At 34.5% G+C, this 23,616-nt stretch overlaps 4 protein-coding genes across 6 annotated transcripts; 2 read left to right on the top strand and 2 right to left on the bottom strand.

Moving 5' to 3' along the window:
• Window positions 1-972: 972 nt before the first annotated feature.
• On the bottom strand, window positions 973-5,588 carry LOC102625371 (probable RNA helicase SDE3). The gene is made up of 4 exons (XM_006484447.4): window positions 5,126-5,588; window positions 4,011-4,595; window positions 2,790-3,011; window positions 973-2,057 (listed from the first exon to the last, which is right to left on the bottom strand). Exons 2-4 carry the CDS (start codon window positions 4,587-4,589, stop codon window positions 1,137-1,139), a joined length of 1,722 nt encoding a protein of 573 aa, XP_006484510.1. The 5' UTR covers window positions 4,590-4,595; window positions 5,126-5,588; the 3' UTR covers window positions 973-1,136.
• A 1,935-nt stretch (window positions 5,589-7,523) lies between these two features.
• LOC102623757 (dihydroorotate dehydrogenase (quinone), mitochondrial) lies at window positions 7,524-14,058 on the bottom strand. Its single transcript, XM_006484443.3, has 11 exons — window positions 13,593-14,058; window positions 13,379-13,464; window positions 12,650-12,973; window positions 12,087-12,342; window positions 11,406-11,486; window positions 11,201-11,308; window positions 11,098-11,127; window positions 9,222-9,359; window positions 8,576-8,613; window positions 8,391-8,490; window positions 7,524-7,918 (listed from the first exon to the last, which is right to left on the bottom strand). The coding sequence occupies exons 1-11, from the start codon at window positions 13,737-13,739 to the stop codon at window positions 7,844-7,846; spliced, it is 1,383 nt and encodes a 460-aa protein (XP_006484506.1). The 5' UTR covers window positions 13,740-14,058; the 3' UTR covers window positions 7,524-7,843.
• Window positions 14,059-17,674: 3,616 nt separating this feature from the next.
• On the top strand, window positions 17,675-18,433 carry LOC102623087 (non-specific lipid-transfer protein A-like). The gene is made up of 2 exons (XM_006484518.3): window positions 17,675-18,094; window positions 18,240-18,433. The coding sequence occupies exons 1-2, from the start codon at window positions 17,745-17,747 to the stop codon at window positions 18,247-18,249; spliced, it is 360 nt and encodes a 119-aa protein (XP_006484581.1). The 5' UTR covers window positions 17,675-17,744; the 3' UTR covers window positions 18,250-18,433.
• A 671-nt stretch (window positions 18,434-19,104) lies between these two features.
• Window positions 19,105-23,125, top strand: LOC102623086 (pentatricopeptide repeat-containing protein At3g09040, mitochondrial-like). 3 transcript variants are annotated; one of them, XM_025101543.2, is made up of 4 exons: window positions 19,105-21,777; window positions 21,858-21,977; window positions 22,111-22,288; window positions 22,481-23,125. In XM_025101543.2, the coding sequence occupies exon 1, from the start codon at window positions 19,350-19,352 to the stop codon at window positions 21,744-21,746; it is 2,397 nt and encodes a 798-aa protein (XP_024957311.1). In that variant the 5' UTR covers window positions 19,105-19,349; the 3' UTR covers window positions 21,747-21,777; window positions 21,858-21,977; window positions 22,111-22,288; window positions 22,481-23,125. The 3 variants fall into 3 exon arrangements, with proteins under 3 accessions (XP_024957311.1, XP_006484505.1, XP_006484504.1); XM_006484442.4 differs by having other exon boundaries at window positions 19,105-20,979; window positions 21,118-21,977; XM_006484441.4 differs by having other exon boundaries at window positions 19,105-21,977.
• The last annotated feature ends 491 nt before the right edge of the window (window positions 23,126-23,616 follow it).

Raw genomic sequence — 23,616 nt, forward strand, 5'->3', positions numbered from 1 at the left:
AGCTCTTCAAACTGAGACTCTTCATTATTCCCTTTCAGTGACGACTTGTTACCATATTCGGATTGCTGTGACATAGCATTAGGCTGCTGTGTAGTTTACTTACTAATTGATACATGCGGGTAATATCCGTAGTAATAGAATTTGCTTGGATCATCTCGACGCAGTAGATCGTGGTTAGTAAAACTAGAATTCCTGAGAGAAGTGTTGTGATTCGATGTTCCGAGTAGAGAGTTTGTCTCCCAGGAGCCCTTTCAGTTTCATGACAATCTTTACTGGAACAGCAAAGAATGCATCTCAAAATTTCAACGAACATGCTGTTCTGCAACCAAAGAACATCCATTTATGCATCTTTCCTTTATTTGGTTTTATCAAAAATATAACAATAATCAGCCGCACTGAGTAGAGCTCTATAAAATCTAATTAACTCCACAGTCTAGGCAAGTAACAATCAAGGAATAATTAGAGGATCAGGCATATTAGTTAAATCAACAGCAAATCAATTTATTTTTAGAGAGAGATGCAGAGAGTGATAGTTTGAATCCCTATAGTTCATTTGATGAGAAATCTTGGGGTTGAAGTTTGGAACAATCAATAGATAAACTTAATTAAACCAATGTAAGTAATTATCATTCTGAAACTAAATGAATGAGAGAACTCTGTGTACTTGTTAGACAATTAAAAATAATAAATCTGAAGAAGAGACTGCATGTTGTTGAAATGTTAAAAGTATTTTACACCCCATTAAATACTAAAAGCTATGACCAAGCAATACACGAATGTAAGCGGAGGCAAACATTATAAACGATGTTGACATCAAAGTAAATGAAGATCAAATGGAAGAAGGGCTACCTTCTGGCTGTTGTGCAGGATTGTGGAGATGACTAATAATCCAGAGATGGAGTACTGTGACCTGTATACAATCTATGAAGACTTGAATTTTGGTTAATCTATGAAAATGAAAACAATCAATCATCATGGAATTGGACTGCATGAATTAGATAGAGCAATAAGTGCAAAAGCAACAGATCAAAGAAATGTTCTTACATTCACACATTTACAACCAGGCACAGTAGTAACAAATTCATGGAAGTAAACTAAGTTATAACAGAGGTTATTGTTACTGCAGTACTCAAAGTTTACAGCATAGTAATGAACATTGGATTGAAATTGCTATAGGTCTTGGTGGCATGAAGTCTTTCAAAATATGACACCCTTAATCCATTCTTCCTAGCAATATCAGAGCGGACCCAACTCGTACGGTTATTAGGAGTACCGGTGAGTATCACGGTCGTGTGCTCATTAGCCAAATTTGTGAGAGCTATCATTGTCTCTGGCTCAGTAGCAGATGAGGCATCAAGAAGAAAAATGTGACTAAAATGCCCAGCAGGTATGCCCTCGTTGTGAAGGCGAAAGCTGCTTGTAAAAGTTGAGAATATTACCCTGAATTGCATCAATTCCTGAAGTGAAGGCAATTGAAAACACTCCCCCCCTTCATAAAGGCACAAGGGGAGGATGTCAACTGGTACCCCATCTACCTCTCTGAATGCAGCGTTGGCTCGAAACATATCAGACTTTGGAATCTTCTTCTTCAAACTTCTCATTAATACATCACCTGTTCTATTTATAGGAGCACAGACTAGAATTCGACACTTAGATGACCTCTTATAAATTTCAAGTACTGCTTCTCGAACAACCAATCCAGTTTTGGATAGATTGTCACTAGTTGCACAGAGTGGACCCTCTACAAGATAAGGTGGCCTCCCATGTAAGCTTAGGATCCGACGAACTGCAGAGTTGCCATCTGAGTCAAGGTTACGATTACCATAAAGACAAATTTCTGAGGAACTGATGTTCTTTCTAGAGGTAAAATCAGGAAACAGGTAGTTCTCAAATAAAGAACGTGATGCAGCTGCAATTGCTTGGTGAGCTCGTTTCAAACAGACTCGGTTGAATGAGAAGCTAATATCGTATCTGTACTTTGGATGATGCAGTGAATAAAAATCTTCTTCAAACTCAACCAACACTACGTTGCTCTTCACCACCCGGTAAAGAATACCCTGGACAGGATTTGAGAAAACAAATATTCGGAAAATTAAGGAGATATTTTCCGAAGATATTCAACCAGAAAAACAAAATGTCTGGACATCCAAGGACTAGGTGACACATTACATTTAACTTTATATGGATTCTTTCAGGATTAACCAGCTGCTAATCAATGAACACTTTCTCTCTGCATCACATGACTGGGAAAAGATAAAATGAATTCTAAAAAGGAAATAACATTGTTGGCTGATGTTTTCTCAAGTCGCTAAACAGACTGGATTTCCTTGAAAAAGAACTATAACCTGGTCTCGCACACCCACCTATTGTTCCTCATCTGAAGTTCAAACTGAGCAATAGTTTGCATGTAGAAGCCTTTAATTCAAATTATTTAGTCAAACATGCCTAGTATTATAGAAACCTTATTATAAAACTAGTAGATGATTAAGCATGCATTGCAAAATTTTTATACTGGGTTCCTCCCTCTTCTCTAATCTTTATCCTTTTGACAGTCTTCTCTCATCACACTCCCTTCCCAACTAGAAGTTTGAATTAAGTAGTATTTTCAGAAGTTCAAATGGCATAATTTATATATTATATTGATAGCTGCAACTAGAATTATATTCCAAAAATTTGATAGCATAGGGAGAAAGAAGCATAAAATAGATTCTCAATTTGGCAGAAGATATGAATATTTATCACTAAAAGAGATTCTACAAATTATTAGTTTGAAAGCTCACGACACTTACTTGAAACTCCTTGGCGTTGCTGCCCGAACGTCGTGCGTGGACAAAATCTCTAGATAATAGAAATGGTCGTCTCTCAGGAACAGAATCAATTTCAAAGGCTACAAAGAGTTTATCATTCTTCTCATCACTTTCCTTCAGATTCTTGTTCTTGAGTGATTTATCATATATTGCAGCTTTATGCACCTCCAATGTGACATTGAATAACTGAAAACCGCTCCACTTCTGATCAAATCAAAGCCATTATTACATCTAAACACAATTAGGAAGTATGAAAGAAAGAACTTGGATGAAACTGTAATGTTTTTGGTCCGTAGATGCACCTTGCATTCAATCATCTACAACATATAAGATTCCTATAAATCACTTTTAAATCTAAACAGGCTTGTCTCGAGAAGCCTAGTTGGTAAATCTAACGAAAAACTGAGACAGAGATATAAAATATAAAATTATGTATCTCCAGCAAAACATGTTTGATGATTGCTAAATACATCACCCACATGATGTTTTATCGGATACAAGGTAAACTAACATTGCAAAGGGGATAGTACTGCACTAAACACAAAAAAAGCATCTTCCACTGAACAGCCACAGTACACAATATACAATTGGTAGCAAAGAAGTTATATGTATATGTATATGTATATGTATGTGTATGTGTATGTGTATGTGTATGTAAATAGATATACATGTACATTAGGGTTCTATCATTTTGAGGTCACCCATGAGGAGACCAAGAATTAAGTGATCAATTTTGAGTGGAATGATATAATATCCTAAGATATTAAGTGATCACTGAGTGGAAGATGACTCCAACAATAGTTTAACCTTATTTAGTGATGATTCACTACTCTTGGAATGCTATAAATAAAGAGTAAATCCATGGAGAAAGGTACAAGAGACAAGCTAGGGACAAGCCATTGAGCTAAAGAGTGCAATTTGAGAGAATTCGAGCCAAGAGAAGCTTAGAGGGTTCTTGCAACGTGATCTGCGGGGATTTTCCAGCTTTGTGATCATCCTCTAACTAGAATTCAGTAGCACAACCTTGATTTGTCGATTTTTCGCACATAATCCGAGTATGTATCTAAATTCAGATTTTATGAGTTTTATGTTGATATTTTTTTTTTGAAAATGAGTTTTATGTTGGTTCTAGCTTGAAAATAAACACACACAAAATGATAATATAGAGAACAACATGCAAAAAGGTCACTGTTAATTAATCACCTCAATGTAGAAATCCTCAGCGTACAGCAGAGCAGCAAAGTAGTCTTTGTAAGTCGACGGAGACAATGGCTTCTTCAAAACATCAGGCACAATGTCTTTCTTAACCAAATCTTCAACATCCTTAGGAATCTTGTAATTGGATGCGCCCTTCTCAACCAAAAAATAGCTATCATTTTTCTGCTGATTTGTTGAATCAGAAGGGAATGGTGAAAGGGTAGGCTGAGAAGATGAAGGAGCCTTCTGAGACAATGGCTTCTTCAAAACTTTAGGCGCTGCGTCTTTCGTCGTCAAAGTAGAACCAGATAAAGATTGCGAGGATTTACGGGGTGGTGGAGATGCCGGTGGCTTAGCACGTAATTGATGTTGTTCAGAATCAAATGATAGTGTCTCCCAGTAGTCCCTTTGAGTTTCACTAGAATTCCTGAGAGAAGAGTTGTGATGACTATAATTCCCGACAGAAGAGTTGTGATTCGATGTTCTAAGTAGAGAGATTGTCTCCCAGTAGTCCGTTTCAGTTTCATGAAAATCTTCATCCGAACAACAAAGAATGCATCTCAAAATTTCAGCGAATACAGACATGCTGTTCTGCAACCAAAGAACATCCGTTTTTGCATCTTTCCTCTATTTGGTTTTATCAAAAATATAATAATAATCAGCTGCCCTGACTAGAGCTCTATAAAATCTGATTAACTCCACAGCCTAGACAACTAACAATCAAGGAATAATTAGAGGATCAGGCATATTAATTGAATCAACTGCAAATCAATTTATGTTTAGAGAGAGATGCAGAGTGTGATAGTCTGAATCCCTATAGTTCATTTGATGAGAAATCTTAGGGTCGAAGTTTGTAACAATCAATAGATAAACTTAGTTACACCAAAGTAAGTAATTATCATCCTGAAACTAAATGAATGGGAGAACTGTGTCTCTGTTACACAATTAGAAGTGATAAATCTGAACAAGAAAGAGACTGCACGTTGTTGAAATGTTAAAAGTATATTGAACCCTATTAAACACTAGAAGCTATGACCAAGCATGCACGAATTAAGCAGAGGCAAAGATTATAAACTATGTTGACATCAAAGTAAATGAAGATCAAGTGGAAGAAGGGCTACCTTCTGGCTGTTGTGCAGGACTATGGGATCAGTTTTTTTACTTTGTTATGTTCTTGAAGGAACTCGGTGTCAGTGAAAGTGAAGCACCTCAAAAGCCATGAATGAGCAGATGCGACTACATTCAATTCTCCGACTTCATGGTTTAAGGAAAACAGATGCACGACCATTTATTTGGCTGGGACTTTCCATCCTCGTAACAGTGGAGGTATTATAAAAAAATATTATAGGTAAAGAATCGTTTATTGCCGTACTACATTCGTAGCTTAATGCTGTATAAAAAACTAATTAAAAAAAAAGAGGGAAAAGAAGAGCTCGTACTTTTGTTTTGTAGCTTTATATAAACGCAACCAAGAATCGCCACGTCATCACTTGCGCCCAGGAGAATGGCTTTAATGGCTAGATGAGACAGAGGAAGCTGACCAGAGCGGAAATTTTGCATAGTCCGAGGAATCGAGGGTCCAAATTTCCAATTCCCAGCAATAAAGCAATAAATATATGGGTCCGTCAAAGCTACTTTTAACGTAACTTACAGTTTGATCTTAAAATTTTATCCGGCCTCCAATATTTTATATTATTTATAATTTATTTATAAATATTATAATTTTTTTTAGATTATAAAATTTCGTTTAACTCTTTACACTTAATTTTATTTTATTGAAACCTTAAAATATGAATTCACCTTCCATAATTTTAAATTTCTAAAATAACCTCCATTTAACTAAAAAATATAACAATTATTAAATAAATTATAATAATTATTTTTTTATTATCATAAATATAATTATATTTTTTAAATAGATGATTATATTTTAAAAAAATATAATAATCTATTTAAAAATTGATGATTTGACATATTCACATTATGCGATTAATTTGTTTAAAGTTCTCCAATAGTGCACCACTTTCTCCAATGACTTCCATTAATTGCAATTAATTTTCTTTTGATCACAAAATTTTTCGTACTTTTTTTGCTTGGATGTTCTATTAATGGTGCCATGCCAAAATGTTTAGACAACACCAAAAGCGGCAATGGAAATTGGTGTGAGCTTCATTCACAAAAATATTAGTACTGTTGCATATCAATTAAAAAGTAAGTCATTGTGGGAGTTATTATAAATACACCCACTGAAACTCTTAGCATCATGGGGCTTTGTTTGCAACCGTTAATTGGCTCCATAAATTCTATTACATAAAAGAAATAATAGGGACTTGTGACTCTAATTGCTCCCTCAAAATCGTTTCCTTATGATTTATAATTCACAAAGAGAATGTAATAAATAAATAAATGTTTAACTCGCATATATATATAAATAATGTGAATACGTCAAATTGTTTAAAGTTCTCCATCAATCTTCTCTTTATATTGTTAAAAAATATAATAATATTTATGATTATAATAAAATAATAATTATAATTATAATTCATTTAATAATTATTATATTTTTAATTAAATGGAGATTATTTTGGGAATTTAAAATTATAAGAGGACAAATTCGTATTCTAAGATTTCAATAAAATAAAAGAGTAATGATACAGCCACAAACTCTTGTACAAACTTATTTTGTACAAACTGATGTGGCATGATAAGATTGATTGAATTAAATATCACTTGGCCCACATGATTTGTTTTTATTAATTTATATTTTTATTCAACCAATGAATTAATGTCACGTCAGTTTGTACAAAATAAATTTGTACAAGAGTTTGTGGCTGTATCATTACTCAAAATAAAATTGAGTTTAAAGGATTTGACGAAATTTTACAATTAAAAATTTTACAATTAAAAATTTTATAATATTCATGAACAAAGTATAAATAACATAGAGTATAGGGGGCTGAACAACATTTTACAGCCAAGCCGCAAGTTACACGTAACTGAGGCGGGCCCTAAATATATTCATATATTTACAATTAAAGAGATTAAATATTAATTTCCAATATTTAAAGGATATCATTACCATTGTGGCATTGTTGTTTTATTATTTTTTATTGTCCATACATGTGTCATTGGACACACGAAAAATTCAAGAAAACAAAGATTAATCATTATCTTTAGTGTAAATCAATTATGCTACAAAAGCAAACTCTGTCTTTCTACAAAAATTAATGCCGTGACAATATTGCCTCATATCCCATCTTTTTTTTTTAATAATTCCTGCAAAAATGTGGGATATGAGACAATAGTTTTGGCACTGTCACAACGACTTGTGTAAAAATTTATATCCCCAGTATTTCTATTGGAAAATTGGCACAAACAGAAAATCATTTTGAAGGAATTTAAAAGAAATAAAATAAACCACAATGGCACCACTCAGGTGCACTACACATGGAAAGCCCACATTCATCATAACATACAGTACATGGAAAGCCTCGTATATAGTTTCCAAAAACTACTGCCTGCCATGAAAACTCTGTTCCAACTTTGAATGAATAGCCGGGAGCACCAGAAAAGAGATTAAAGTCCTGACAAATCATTTCTAAATTTCTCATATTTTACAGGTTAACATTTCAACTCAACCTCAGAAAAAGGGGGGAGGGGGGAGGGGGGAGAAGATAAAAAAGAAACAGGTGGAAACTAAAACTACAGTAAAACTCTAAATGTGTAAAAAATTGCTTAGCAAATCAATTAGATACAGAATCTGTTCATGTGTGGTCCTTCTTGCACATCAAAAAGGCGGGCTCAATATTCATTCTGTGGAGCTAACACGCACGCCGCAATTATCTGTAATCTGCACCTACTGCCTCAATGATAGACTTAAAACCATCTCTTTCTAGGCACTCAGCCAGTTCAGCCTAAAGGAGAACACATTTCAGGAATTAAATAAACGGACGATAAACATTAATAAATATCAAGGATAATTCAGGCACTTCCGAGCACACAGAAGAACTTACTACACTATGTCTAATACGTGCAACATGAGAGCAATTACAGAAGTTTTGTTACAATTCAATGTTAAAAGTATTTGGTTAAAAAAAAAAAGACAATAATAAAAATAATTCTGCCGTCTTGTTACAGTTTTTCTGAATGAATTCTCACATTTTTCAAGCATTGACTAGTTAATATGTAAAATATATGCATGACGTCTAAACTCCACCCCATTAAAATAATAGTACCTATTAATGACTTATAGAGATTAGTCAATGGTCCAGGTTTCGAAACATTGTTAAAAAGCTGTTTAATGCATTCTCTGCTACACACTAACAGCAATTGTATAATGTTATTTTGATCCATACTCCCAACTTTTGAAACTCAGTAGAGCAGTACCTTTATTTGAGGAATAAGAGCTGGTCCCCCATAGGCAAATGCTGTGTAAAGCTGAACAAGAGTTGCTCCAGCTCGTATCTTTCTGTAAGCATCCTCTCCACTGAATCAAACATAAACAAACCAAGATTAGAGAATGAGAGATTTTCAGAGAGCAGATACTACAACGAGGTTTTTGTTGATTTTACCTGCTAATACCCCCGCAGCCAATTAGAGGAATCTTTCCCTGTCAAAGATAAATAGACACTGTCAAATTCATAGCATGAAATAAAAAATATCAGAAAAACTATGGAAATTGTAAGTATGAAATAATCAATAATGGGCAAGTCCCTTAAGGAAAGAAAACTACAAGGTATAGACGGTTGGTGAAGCAACTCATACCTTTTCTGGAAGATGATTTTCTTTCCCATCTAATTTAGGTTGTTATCTTTTGTTGGTTTTGATTACTTCTTTTATTGTTCATTTTTGTCTACAAGAAGGATGCCTCATCTTTCTTTTTCATATTCCATTGTTTCTTTGAGGCATTTGAATTTGCAATGAAGAAGGCACAAAAATACTTACATCCTACAGTTGTTAAGTGCCGACAAACAACTGAAAAATCAATTCTTTTTTCTAATCCCTTTTTGCTCTAAATTTTTTTTTCCCACTATTTAGTTTGGGGGGAGGAGAGAAAAAGGGGGGGGGGGGGGGTTGGGGGAATGTTGAATGTATTTTGAGTCTTATGAAAAAATCACTTCTTATGGTTTTGAACATGAAATAATCTTCGCTATATTTTCCAACAAAAGGCAGCTTATGGGTAATAAAGTAAAGATACCATAAGAATAGCCAGTATACCCTTGTCAAGAGATACATCTCCTTTAAGATATTGTTTGACAAACTCAACAGAGGTTTCCCGCTTAAACCACCAGTTTCCTTAGCCACTGGGTTGTTACTGACAGGATCTGGTCTTGAAATAGTTGTATTTGATATGATCTACACAAAAATTGAAATGCTTTCTCAAAATGAAAGTTCAGAAAATCGCACAACTTTAACATCACGAGTCAATCAACCAAAAATGCATTACCAATTACATATTAAACATAATACGAATGTCAACTTTTAACACAAATTAAAAGAGAATTAACTATATGAGGGGCATTTAGTTAATGATTTATGACATACAAATATGCATCTAGAAGAATCAAATTATTGTGAGTTCTCTAAAATTTAAGCGAAAGAACAAAGACCCTAAAGAAGATCATAAATAGATCTCATTTTCTATTCTAAAATATCAATTAAAGTGTTAATTTCACAAAGCAAATCTTGTCTCAAGAGAGCACAACTTAAGTTTAATTTCACCACCGTTATAACTCTTGATCATAATTTCTGACATCACGGACAGAAAACTAAAAACAACATAATTAACTTATGGTAACCCTTTATAGAGAAACATAAAGCAAATTTATTTCACACAGAGCAAAACAAAGATGCATAAATGTAGGAAACCATTGTTTGATAGGATGGTTATTCTACAATCCAAGTGTTGGGATATAAAATTCAACAGGCTGTTAAACAGGAGCAGTTCTGGCTGTCATGGTAGTGAAAACAACATCTTCGACAGTACGTATGAATAATGCAGTAAAAAACACTCGTGAAGAATGACTAAAATGGAAGTTTAATATATAAAAAGGTTGTATCAGCTAAGCTACAGAGAATTAAACAGATATATATGATGATAAAAAGTTAGAAATGGTTTTTATGAAAAAGAAAGTTTCACCGAGGCTTCCTAGCAGCTTGGGATAGAGAAATTTAATGGAAGCTCATCATTAAAAGAAGCGCGTGAATTTTTCCCACTCTAACCTCTATGAATTCTTTATAGAAGGCGAGTAGAGGGAACAAAAGCTAATTCATTATTGATAAAGAAGATAATACTTCAACAAGACTTCCTACCAATTAATTAAGATTAGAAACCAATAAGTATAAAATAAACCACTCATAACCAAATAACCATTAACTGTGTATCAGACAATCCACAAGAAACTAGGCAAATAACCACTCTCCATTTTAAAAAGGTCACAGAAATAGTCTTAAAAATGATCCAACCGATTGAGGAAATTTTTAACTTTTAATAATGTGTCGCTTCATCTATTTTCCAAAAAACTCTTATGCATAGATCAGTTTTGTATATGGAGCCAATAAACATCTCTCAGTTTGTAATACCTCATTAGTGAGGCCTGAGACTATTATAAAATACAGCCTAGTAAATCTATTAGCCAAACATTAATGCTAGTATTCTCAGCATGATCAAATAGATAAAGATAACCACCTAGATATGCAGTTAAAGATGTCTCCTCTTACCATGCAAAATAATCCAAATAAAATGAATGAAAGAAAAACATACAAATGAATAACCACATTCCACTTTCTTATGGTGCATGCTTTGAGAGATAGACCTCTAATTCGGCAAACATCTTGGACATTACTAGCGAAGGCAACAAAAATAAGGCGCAACAAAAATTTCACCCTCTGAAACCACTAAACTATGGACAATTTAAATTCAGTAAATTATGGGTTAAATTATGTGTAACTACTGGTGAAGGATATAAATATATTACAAAATACAGAGCATAAAATAAACAACATGTAATTGAAGACATCAAGAGTTTTAAAAACAGAAGTATTAACATTTCGAGTAAAGGAGCAAAGATAATATGTAATGGAAGAAACTTACCAATCCATCTAAGCGGAGTGCAACAGCAACCTATTGAGACAGAGAACAACTGTAAGAATGTGAGGAGTGGAAAAAAACATAATTAATACGAGCATGTACATACTGCAGCAATATCCTCAAGGTCTTCCTTGGACAAGTCTGGAGCAATTTTCACAAGCAGTGGTGGCGGACCCTCCTCACCCCATTGCATTTCATCACGAGCAGCTTGAACCTTGTTTTAAAATAGAAAGTTTAAGAAACTCAACTTTGCATCAGAAATAAGGTAAATCAGATGAAGAAAACAGTAAGTTCATGACAAAGAGCTAAACCTTCTTTACAAGGTCTTTTAATTGTTTTCTTCCCTGAAGCATACGCAATCCTGGCGTATTTGGAGATGAAACATTAATGACCTACAAAGGAACAAACATGAAAATAAATAAATAAATAAATAGATGTATCACCTATTTAGTTCAGAAATTAATTCACATCATGGTGCTGAAAGGAAGCACATAATGGGAAAATTTTTCCAAGTGAGTAACACGACGACATGATGGAAGGTTGTGGCTATTGGTGCCAAAAGTAAAGTAATAGGAGCTGCTTGCATTTTTTTTTTTTTTTTTATGTGGCCTTTGGTTTGGGTTGCTGGAGGGAAAGAGGAGGGCGGGGCCTGATGGGAGAACTTTTTCTGTCAGCGCTGATTCTCACATCAATACTCAATTAAAAAAGTTCACTTAACTGGAGACAATAGATAAGTTAGATCACAATATCTATCAATGTGTTAACGGAAAGAATATTGAAGCTATCCAGAATCAATCTTCCTAATCTGCACTTCAAGCTAAGAAAACAAGATATTTACATCGCAGCTTACTGCAACTCTGAAAATCAGCATATTTAACAAATTCGCAAGGGCCAGCATATAGATACCCAAAATCTCTTTTGAATCAGAAAATTATGATGATAGCATATGCAAGAGGAATAGGAACTCCAGTAAGGATGAACGGTATGTCTACCAAGTAATCAGCATACTGGGATAATGTATGAACCCCTTGTACATAATCTGCAGCAGCGTCTTCACTAGTCTTATTTTTTCCAATATTGACTCCAAGAATGCCAGGGCCAGCTTTACCCCCAGCTTTAACTTCATCATTGGGGGACGATGAAGTGCGTGAAGTTTCATCCAACTTCCTCTTACCATGCTGGGCACCCAAACGCTTCGCAACAGCAACAATGCCTTCACTATTAAAGCCACATCGATTGATTATAGCACTGGCCACAAAAAATGAAGTCACATAAGTACAAGAATGAGAAAAAGGAGAGGGATGAAAGGGGAAAAAGAAAAATCAATTCCAAGCCCTAAAACTTGTTATTAAGGCTCAGATCATAGGTTCAAGTCCGCACAGACAGAGACCAAAGTCCAAAATAATTTGCATTTCATGAAGATTCAACAGTTGTGTTTTTGTGCGTCCACCTAACTTTCTCTCAACCACACAATATATTTTAACTGTATTTTGAACAAAAAAGAAACTTCCTGCAGTTCAGATAGAGAAGAAGTGAGTTAGATATGGCTACTCACCCTTCCTGACGCAATCTGAAGATACGTGGCTTTGGATTACCCTCTTGTGGAACAGGGGTTACAGAACCAACCTCTACGAAGCCAAAACCCAACCCAAGTAGACCTTCAACAGCTTCAGCATTTTTATCAAAACCAGCAGCAAGACCTAAAGGGTTGGAGAACTTCCTTCCCCAAACTTCCAGCCCTAAAATCGCCGGGTCAGGCCTTTTCTCCCTTGGAACCCATCCGCGAGCAGCGGCTGAGACAGCTAGTGTGTGAGCAACTTCAGCATCTAGAAGAGCAAAGAATGGGTTGACAAGTTTTGTAGCCGAGAATAGCCAGCCACTGTGAAAAATGAAGCACTAACAAGTTCACCGTCTAGGATCACAAAACTTGAGTAAGTCAACACAGCTAAATCAAACTTGGTTACCCAGGAATGGACTCGATTCGCATTATTTATTCATAAAAGCAAGATACTAGCTTTTCAATTTTTGGCAAAGAAACCATATCTAATTATCGATTCCCATAATTGGGTATCACATTTAAATAAATACTTATGAATTCCCATTTCCAATGCTACGCTAGAAAACCCTATAGGACTCTAACAGTGACAATCATTTTCAAGGACCAATACAATCCTCCAACAAGCACTGGACTTTACATAAGAAACCTAATATAATTATCACAAGTATTAAGTGTATCATTGAAGCAAAAAAATAGAATGTATGTAATAATGTGCGAAAGAATTACCAGAAAGTTGCTTCGTCCACGGTACTCACATAAGCTCCAGTAGCTATAACCAGACCTAAGGTGGTGGCTCCCGTCAATAATCTCCCCTACAATGCCCAAAAAAATTAATAACAGATAAATAAATAAATAAGCATATATTACACTCCACTTCAGAATACAATCATGCATTTGTAATCTTAAAAAATAAAAATTAACAATAAATAGAAACCCTTACTCGTTTGGAAAAGTGAGGGATTTTCGGGGTGGCGTACGCAGCAGAAGAGGAGGAGGAGGAGGAGGAGAAGCAATGCCTGGAGCGTCCGAGTGTCGATGAAATTACTCTTCTGTATGAAAAATCTCTCAAAATTTTCCAAGCTGCCATTAATTGAAATTGAATTGAATGTTAAAAATCTCTTAAAGGTTCTTTTTTTTTTTTTTTTTTGTAATGAAAGTTATTCTTTTTGAAGCCGAGGTGAGGTGAAGAGAGGTTTTAGCAGAGAGTTGAATAGGCAGCGAGGTTTTTGGGGGGCTCCGCTTTTGCCTTCGTATTATTTTTAGATTTTATAATTAGACATTGCTTAGCTTAGCTTTAAAGCTTGAATTGTAAAATTAAATTGGGTACTACATTCCCCAGTTGCTTGCTTACCACCTAACAAAAACATTTATTGCCTGTTTAATTCAAGAAATTTTTTTATAAATTCCTCATTTCTCACTTTCTTTTAGGTTTCGCATGCTAAGAAATTAAAAAAAATAACAATAAAAGTCGTCTCTTTCTATCGAAGCATATTATGGCCGCTGCCTGATTATTGTTTTATTTTATTTAACTCACCACTTGAGTTTAAATTTTAGAGGAGGTTGAGAATAAGATATGATTTAAACTTTATTCATCTCTCTATTTAAAAATAATAAATAAATAAATTTAAAGCTTAGTATAAATATGTACAAACTCATTAAGTGAAGATCAGTGGATAAATTTTAATAAAATCACTTATGTGTCGAGGTCAAACTAATGTTTCTTACCCTCTAAACACGAGGGGTTGCTTCAATCCTTGAGATATGTTCAATGGGTCTTTAAAATCATTCTAGTTTATGCTACATCAAATCCAGCGTTACGTCTCACCAAAATTTTCATTTCATTACTGGTCTTTAACATTATATTAAATTCTCAAAATTTTTATAGCACGCTGAAATTTTTAGGTTAGCTTAAGAGGTGTGAGAAAATTGTAAGTATGGTAAAAAAATAAATTAATTAATGCGATGGTTAGGGATGTTAATTTTCTCATCGCAGGATCCCGTCTCGTTTAAAATGGGATTAGACATATTTTTATCTTAAAAAAATAAAGGAACAAGATTGAGATTTTTTTTATCCTATTTACATATATGTGACTGTACCGGAATTGACAAATCATGTCTCATCCCATTGTTATTTTGATTTATTATTATATTATTGAATTATTGGATATTTTAACATGGCTAAAGTTGGTTACTGTCCAAACTATAGTTTTCAAAAGTAAGTCTTAATATTAATGTGAATGGAAGCAAACAGAAAAATAAAAAATATCAGTATAAAATTGTATTCGAACATGTATGTACTCAAAATAAAATGATTATTTGATTATTATACTTTGTATTTATTTAAGATTTATGCTATATTGAATTGAATTATGATGATTCTTAAAAAAAAGTCAAAATTTATTTATTTACATTTGGAATTGTTCAAGATAATGGGATGAAATATAATATTTAATAAGATAGAATTAAGACAAATTTTTATCCCAAAAAAATAAAGGGATGAGAATGTGATTTTTTTTTTTTTATCATACTTGCATATACGGGACAGGACTGAGGTCGATAAACCTCGTCCCATCCCCATCCCATTACCAACCTTAGTTATGGCTATAATTCTCTTGTATGAATTAGGGCATATCATTTTATACACATTTGTAGCGCGTGTTTGGTTGGACGAAATACAAAAAGGAGAGAATTAAAAAAGATAGATGGGAGAAAATGAGAAGAAAAAAAAAATCAATCTCAATTTATTTATTCCTCTTCTTTCTTTTCATTTCCTCTCCTGTCCTTTACTTTTATTTATTTATTTATTTTTATACCAAACTCCCCAACTGAATCTGACTGAGTCTTTAACTCTTCTTTGATGTTGAAGTTTAGACATGGAGTTCGATGGAAAAGGTCCATACAACTCTTGGCAAGTGGGCAGCTAAAAATGGGCAGAGCTCATGTTACATCAACAGATCAGCTGTACGTCACAACTATAAATTTTTGAATCCTTAAAAAAGTTAATAATTATGAAAAAGTCAATAAGTTTTAAAGTTTTATTTTGAACCCCAAACTACACTGCAATAGCACTTCATTTTTTTAAAGTTTTTTATTTATATTTATAGAAAATTCAGTACCATGTTTTTTATTTATATTTATAGCAAGTTCAGTACCAAGTTTTTATTTTATCTAATTGAATCTCTAACTTATTTAATCTTATATTTATTAAGTTTTTATTTATTATATTAACAATTTCTTACTTTAATATATCATGATCTTCAATGTGAAGTCTTTTATTAATTGTTTAACTTTATTAAATTTTTTACTCATTTGATCTCCTAACTTTTTAATTTGATTTATGTTTTCTTCATTAAAATTATTAATTTATAATATTTTATTTGCTTTTTCTATATCATTTATAAATAAATTTGGGTTTCCTAATTTATTTAATAAATATAGCGAAATTCAATTTAATTGATTATTTTCCTGCATGTACGAATCATTGATTGGATCAGAGGATTAAAATCTTTCATAAGAAAATCCACTTTGTATATAGCTAGAATGTGGTATCGTTTACTTTTTCTATATCATTTATAAATAAATTTGAGTTTCCTAATTTATTTAATAAATATAGTGAAATTCAATTTAATTGATTATTTTCCTGCATATCCGAATCATTGATCGGATCAAAGGATTAAAATCTTTCATGAGAAAATCCTCTTTGTATATAGTTAGAATGTGATAACTCATTAATTTATATATTTTGTGAAATTATTAGAGGTTCTAATGATTTATTCATTGTAACATATTTCTAGTAATTTATTAGAGTCATAACATATTTATGACATATAATATCTCTTATAATTCAAGATGCTAAATTTAAATTTTATATACATACATACATATAATCTAGTTAATTCTTAGGAGAGATAAGAAATTATAAATGCATATGCAAATATATATTCAAAATTTGTAAATATTTATGAATATGATAATTATTTAGATCTTTATAAAAATATAGTAAAAACTTTAAAAAATTTTAAGAATAAATGTAGAAGAGATGGTTAACAAAGTCATTTGGTTATACAAAATTAATGAAGACTTACTTGAAAAAAAAAAAAGCAAATATGTGATTCAAAATAAAAAATTTCGTAAAAAGCTATTACACCCATACCTTGTTTTAGGTTAAAGTTATTTTCATCCATTGGATTAAAAAATATCAAAATCCAACCACCCAAATATACTGGTTGTTTGTTACAGCCAATGTAACATAAGCTTTGCCCTAAAAATGAAAGAGATGTGCTAATGTTTGAGCTAAAGCAAAGTTCAAAGCATACGCAGTCGTAATTGCACGGGTGCATCATGTCTTTGATAATGTCTTAGAAGAGAAGAATACGGACAATTGGCTAGAGCTAAATTGGTGTTGTGCGAGAAAATTTTTGTAGGACAAGAGAGGTAGTGCATCCATTTAATTATATTGATTGTCAAATTTGATGAGTGTGCGATTGCGAACAATGAAGCTAATATTAATGAGAGTTAAAAAATTTAAAATAAAAAGATTATAGAACTCGTTATAAGACTTATTAAATCTGCCATCTGTCATTTGATAGATCATTATTAAACGAGCGTCGCATTAAAACTTTTGTAGTGTTTTCTAACGTATTCAACAAAATTTATCAAGCCCATAATAGAGTTGGTATTCCTAACCCTAGAAGTCAAGATTCCTCTATCAGTAAGGATACAATGTTCGGGTTATCTTAAAAGCGCAACAAAGATAAGAAAGTCACGATAGATTTCCGATTGTAGGTATAAATGGGTATCTAATTGTAAGTAATAAAAAAAAGGTCAAGAATTGCCCGAAGGATACAAGAGATGGAGTTGGTTATGCTTATAACATGCCATATATCGCCCATCAGAGGTGCCTTTCCTCATTACCCTTTTGAAAGAACAAGATAAAATAATGCAACTGCTTCAGTTATGCCATGACACAACTTCCAACTTTATTTAGTTCCACTACTCTATAAATACCGACCGATTTCAGCTTGCCATTCAATCCATCTACTTGAGTACACACTCGGAAATTAATCACATAAAATCAAAAGCAGCAGCGAAAATGAAGAAGGGTGGTGCTGTTATCTCAATGCTGGTGGTGTTCGCCATGGTTCAATTATTGGCTGCGAAGCCAGGAGAGGCTGCTATTACTTGTGGGCAAGAAGACTCATCATTGGCGTCTTGCATTCCTTACTTGATGGGCGGGGGAAATCCAGCGGCTGCCTGCTGTGATGGGTTGAAGAATCTCAAGGCCATAACTCCCACCACTGCTGACAGACGTGCAGCGTGCGACTGTGTTAAGGCAGCTGCTGCTCGCAACCCCAACATCAAAGAAAATGCAGCCTCTTCACTTCCTTCCAAGTGTGGTGTTCAAATTGACATTCCCATCTCCAAAACCACTAATTGTGCCAAGTGAGTTTTACTCCGATTTGTTTCTTGCTGTATTATATAATAGTTTTACTACATTTGTGTCACAGTTCGTCATTGTAAATTCTTATAGACAATGATTATTAACTCATGCTAAGTGCTAACTGTTTAATCTATTTTCTTGATCCAGCATAAACTAAGACGGAGATAAACCAAGACTAGAGAATAAATAAAGGCAGGTATAAAGCCGAGAAAAAACCATATGCGTAGCCGTCATTGAGAGCCAGACCCCTGCTGACATACATAGCTTGTAATGTTTTTTAGCAAGTTATTTGTGATAATAAAATTAATGCAATGAAGAAGTTGATGGATGATTCTTATTCATGTTGCGTCTCTTATTATTCTCATTATCACCGTCATCTTCGTCATCTATAACAATGAGAATACATTCATTCAATTCCTCAGACTTTGCACCATGAATCGGTATATCCATAATTTTTTTTTTTTTTGGGTTAAAATAGCTTTACCCATTACTATGATCCTTACAACAATAAGTTTAATGATACAGACAATAAAAAAGTTATAAATATATTGGGACTAATTTAAAATCAATTCTATTATTGCATAACTCACATTCTATCCCCCACGATATCAAGAAGGCCTGACTATTTTTATACTAAATCGTAATTATGAGAGAGAATAAATACTCGTAATTATGAAAGGAAATAAAAATATTGATTGCAACTCCCAGGACTCGAACACGCTTCCTCTGAGGCAAAGTTTCAGTTAACTAATTTATTATTATTTTTTTTTTATTTTGACCACGAGGTATTTTGGAGAAGGCCCTAACTGTGGGAGACACTTTTAAGCTCGTAACACAACTCAGACTAGAAGTTCCTGCTTGAACCGAGAGGCACAGATTCTCCTAACAAAGATAACTTTTTTGCGACTCAAACTAAAAAACAAGCTCAATCAAGCCACTTAAAGGGACTCTATTGCCAGTGGAGCCAACACTTTATTTGTTTAGTTAACCAATCTATAATAAACGCTAAAAGATGCTTTTTACTTGTAAGACCCGAGAAAGCCGGAGGGCGGGCGTAATGTAAACTTTTGAAAGAAGGCCCTCTGCAATAGTAAACAAAGACTCGTATTCACATTTCACGAAAGGGTTTGTGCGCGCGTTATCAAAATTTTTCCTCCCGTCAACTGGAGTCAATTGCATTCCACCGTTGATGATGGTGGTTATGGTCAATGACAAAGTTGAAGCAAGTTGCGTGTTGTATGGCCGTAATCTTGGCAAATGAGAATCTTAAAACGTGCCTTTCTTTTTGCAGACAAGCCTTCATGCCACTTCCACGCAACCAGGAAACGAATTCATAGACTCTGTGGTAACAATCAATTTTGCTCTGACTCCTTTTTGAGGAAAGACCCAACTTTCCTGGCTAAATCCCTTTCACTGTCTGAGAATTTAAAATCTCGTGTCCTTGGAACTCAAGTCCATGGCCATATTGTCAAGTTGGGATTCACCAATGACATTTTCTTGCAAAATAATCTGATCACAGCGTACTCGAAACGTGGATTTTTTGGCTGTGGACTTAGGGTGTTTGATGAAATGGCTGAGAGAAATCTTGTTTCTTGGACTTTGATTGTTTCCGCTGCAATTCAAAATGGAGAGCTCGATATGGGTTTAAAAATGTATGTGGACATGACAACCAATGGGTTTATGCCAAATGAGTTTGCTGTAGGAAGTGTTATGAAAGCGTGTGTTAGTATGGGAGCCAGTGAATTCGGTTATTCTATTCATTGTTTTGCCTTGAAAATTGGAATTGAGAAGAATCCTTTTGTAGGTTGTTCTGTGTTGAATTTTTATGCTAAGTTGGGGGATGTTGCAGCTGCAGAGCGGGTCTTTTATAGCTTAAGCAGTGATGATGTTGGCTGTTGGAATGCTATGATTGGAGGGTATGCACATTGTGGGTATGGCTTTGAAGCACTGAATGTTGTATCTTCAATGCTATTTGAAGGAATAACCATGGACAAATACACCTTAATAAATGCCCTCCAGGGGTGCTCCCTTGTGGCTGATTTTGATATTGGGAGACAGATTCATGGACTGATCATTCGGAGTGAGGTTGAATGTAGTATCTCAATAGTGAATGCTCTTATAGATATGTACATTAAAAGTAGTGGAATGGACTATGCTTTCAAGGTTTTTGAAAGGATGGCTGATAAAGATGTTATATCGTGGAATACTCTCTTCGGAGGTTTCTCTGAAAATAAGAATCCAGGACAAACTGCAAGCTTGTTCCATAAGTTTATCCTATCAGGCAGTAGGCCTAACCATGTAACTTTCTCAATATTACTTAGACAATGTGGAAAACTACTTGATCTGGATCTTGGGCTTCAGTTACAGTGCCTTGCATTGCATTGTGGATTTCTTGATGGGGAAAATGTTACAAGCTCATTAATCTATATGTTCTGTAGGTGTGGGGCAGTGGAGATGGCACATTCAGTGTTTGACAACGTTAGTTACAAAAACATAACCACGTGGAATGAGCTACTTTCAGGGTATTGTTTTAATTGTTGTGACGCAGATGTTCTAAAGACATTTTGTAATATATGGGAATCAGGTGTTGAGGTAAATGGATGTACTTTCTTCTATGTTGTAGAGACTTGTTGTAGGTCTGAAAACCAGCAAATGGTTGTGCAGATACATGGTGCTATTATTAAGACTGGTTTTTCTTCTTGTGGATATATTTGTAGTACTTTGATTAAAAGTTATGTTAACTTTGGACAATTAGATAATTCTTTTGAGTTTTTTAATGGAGCAGAGAGATTAGATATGGCATCTTGGGGTGCTATGATGTCTGCATTGGTGCATCAAGGCCATAATCATGAAGCTGTCACAATTTTCTACTCTCTGGTAGAAGCTGGTGAGAAGCCTGATGAGTATATTTTGGGCACAATTCTAAACAGTTGTGCTGCTATTGGAGCTTATCAACGAACTAAATCTATACATCCATTTGTTATTAAATTGGGATTTGATACAGAGGTTTACGTTGCTAGTGCAGTTATAGATGCTTATGCAAAATGCGGGGACATTAAAGGTGCAGGAATGGCTTTTGATCAGTCTTTTAATTCCAATGATGTGATTGTATATAATACCTTCATTATGGCATATGCCCATCACGGTCTTGTTTCTGAAGCAATGGAAATATTTGACAAAATGAAGTTGGCTAATCTACAGCCTAGCCAAGCAACATTTGTTTCTGTAATGTCAGCCTGCAGTCATAAGGGTCTTGTTGACAAAGGCTGTCTACTGTTCAAATCAATGGACTCACAGTATGGAATGCAACCATCTCCGGATTGTTATGGTTGCTTAGTTGATATGTTATCACGAAATGGATACCTTGAAGATGCCAAACATGTAATTGAAATCATGCCTTTTCAGCCTTCGCCTACCGTTTATAGATCCTTGCTTAGTGGTTGTCGGATACATGGTAATAAAGAATTAGGAGAATGGGCTTCTGAGAAGCTACTCCTATTGCTTCCTAAGAATGATGCTGCTCATGTCTTGTTGTCAAAGGTGTATTCTGAGGACGGCTGTTGGGAAAGTGCTGCTATAGTGAGGAGGGGAATGACAGAAAAACAAGTTTTGAAAGACCCTGGTTATAGCTGGATTGAGACATGGAGTTCTTAAGGTACTCATTGTCAGGTACTCATTGTCCAAGGTTAGTATCTGTTTGGCCATAAAGGATGTTGCATTTGTTGGCTGTTCGCTCTTTGATAATGATTTAGTGCAATTGTTTAGAGGGGAAGGTTTCAGTTTTGTCATGTGAAGCCTAGTTATGCTTTGAATGTGAAAGAAGAGACGCTTGGACACAATGATTGGTTTTCCAATGCCATTTTCTTGCAACCTTTGGCATTAAAGGTATTCTATGTGATAGTTTGTTGGTTACCTGTTTTTGTGTGCTTCTGTATCTGTTTCTCTCCCCGTATTTGATTTACTACTACTATTATTATTATTATTATTATTACTCTTATGTTTTTGTTATTTGTTTTAGTTTTGGATGTTTGTATTTATTCGACAATTGGCAACCTTAAAAGGCGGAAACTAAACTTCAGTTTACTTGGAACACTAATCCTAAACCAAATTGAAGACCTTTCCCGAAGCGGAAAAGGCAAAGCGAAGGAAATCTCTTGGATCATGAAGGGGTCTACAATATCAACGATGGGATCAAGGTCAGCCTCTCCGACTCTCCGTTTCAAATTTTATTTTTAGGGGGGTTTGTGTTAATCTCGTTTTTTTCTGAGTCAGATTTGTAATTTCTGCTTACAATGTAGACTGTTGATCGTAAATTAGAAATTAAATTGGAATTCTAATACGATATCACTCCCTGCTCGTATTTGTTTCCCGAATGCTATAATGTGCAGACCGCCCTAATTCACGCACAATAAAGGCAAAGCACCAGAGGAGAGTAGCTACGGCTCTGCAATATTGACGATGGAATCAAAGTTCATCCTCGCGTGTCAAAGTTGGCTGCATCTAGAAGTGTTCGGCATGGCTGCATCTAGAAGTGTTCGGCATGGCTGCATCTAGAAGGGTTTGACATTTGAAAGAAGAAAATGGTGCAGCCGGCCAAAGAAAATGGTGCCATCCAAATGGAGAAAAAGAAGAAGTTGGTAACTACATTTGAAATATATACATATATATATTAATTTAATAGCCATTTTTTAGCTATAAAAGGAAGAGCTCCCTAATTCATTTGCATTCAAATCCATCGAGAGAGAAGTATTGCTTTCTTGAGTGTTGAGAGTTTTAAGAGTTTAATAAACTCTTGAGTGTCTAGTGAGTTAGAGAGTTTGGGTGTATTGGGGTTTTGGGAAGTGAGCTAAAATACTACAATACTTGTAACTCCTTTTCACTAGTAAAATATTTCCTTCTGTCTTCGCCCGTGGATATAGGCTAAAAGCCGAACCACGTAATTTCTGGTGTCCTCTATTGTGCTTGTTCTTTATTTTATTTCCAATTTCATTTTAGCTGCGGTCCTGCTTCACCCACCAATTTCCTAACAGTGGTATCAGAGCTATTGGTTGTATTTTTAGAGTCAGGAACTGTTCACGTAAGGGGGCACTGTACACGTATACGGCATATGACACTATTCACGTATACGGCATACGACACTATTCACGTATACGGCATACGGTACTATTCACGTATACGATATTATTCATGTATACGGTACTATTCACGTGAAACGGTGGAAGCGATCCAAGAATTTTGCGGTGCAAAGCAAGGAATAGTGGTGTGAGTAAAGCAACTGTGTGATTTTGTACATGTCTAGGAAAGTTCTGTCACAAAGGCGATAAGAGCTTAAGGAGTCTGGGTTTTAAGTGGGACCATTGTGACCCCTCCAGTCTTTCCTGGGAACTTTTCTGGTGTGCATTCTCACACATACTCACAACTATTCAAGGTGGTATACTAGCTTGTGTGCAATATTCATCAACAAAATGGCGGCAAAGTATGAAATTGAGAAGTTTAATAGAAATAATTTTTCGTTGTGGAAAAT

This window comes from Citrus sinensis, chromosome 4 (genome assembly GCF_022201045.2).
Source record: "Citrus sinensis cultivar Valencia sweet orange chromosome 4, DVS_A1.0, whole genome shotgun sequence".
NCBI lineage: Eukaryota > Viridiplantae > Streptophyta > Magnoliopsida > Sapindales > Rutaceae > Citrus > Citrus sinensis.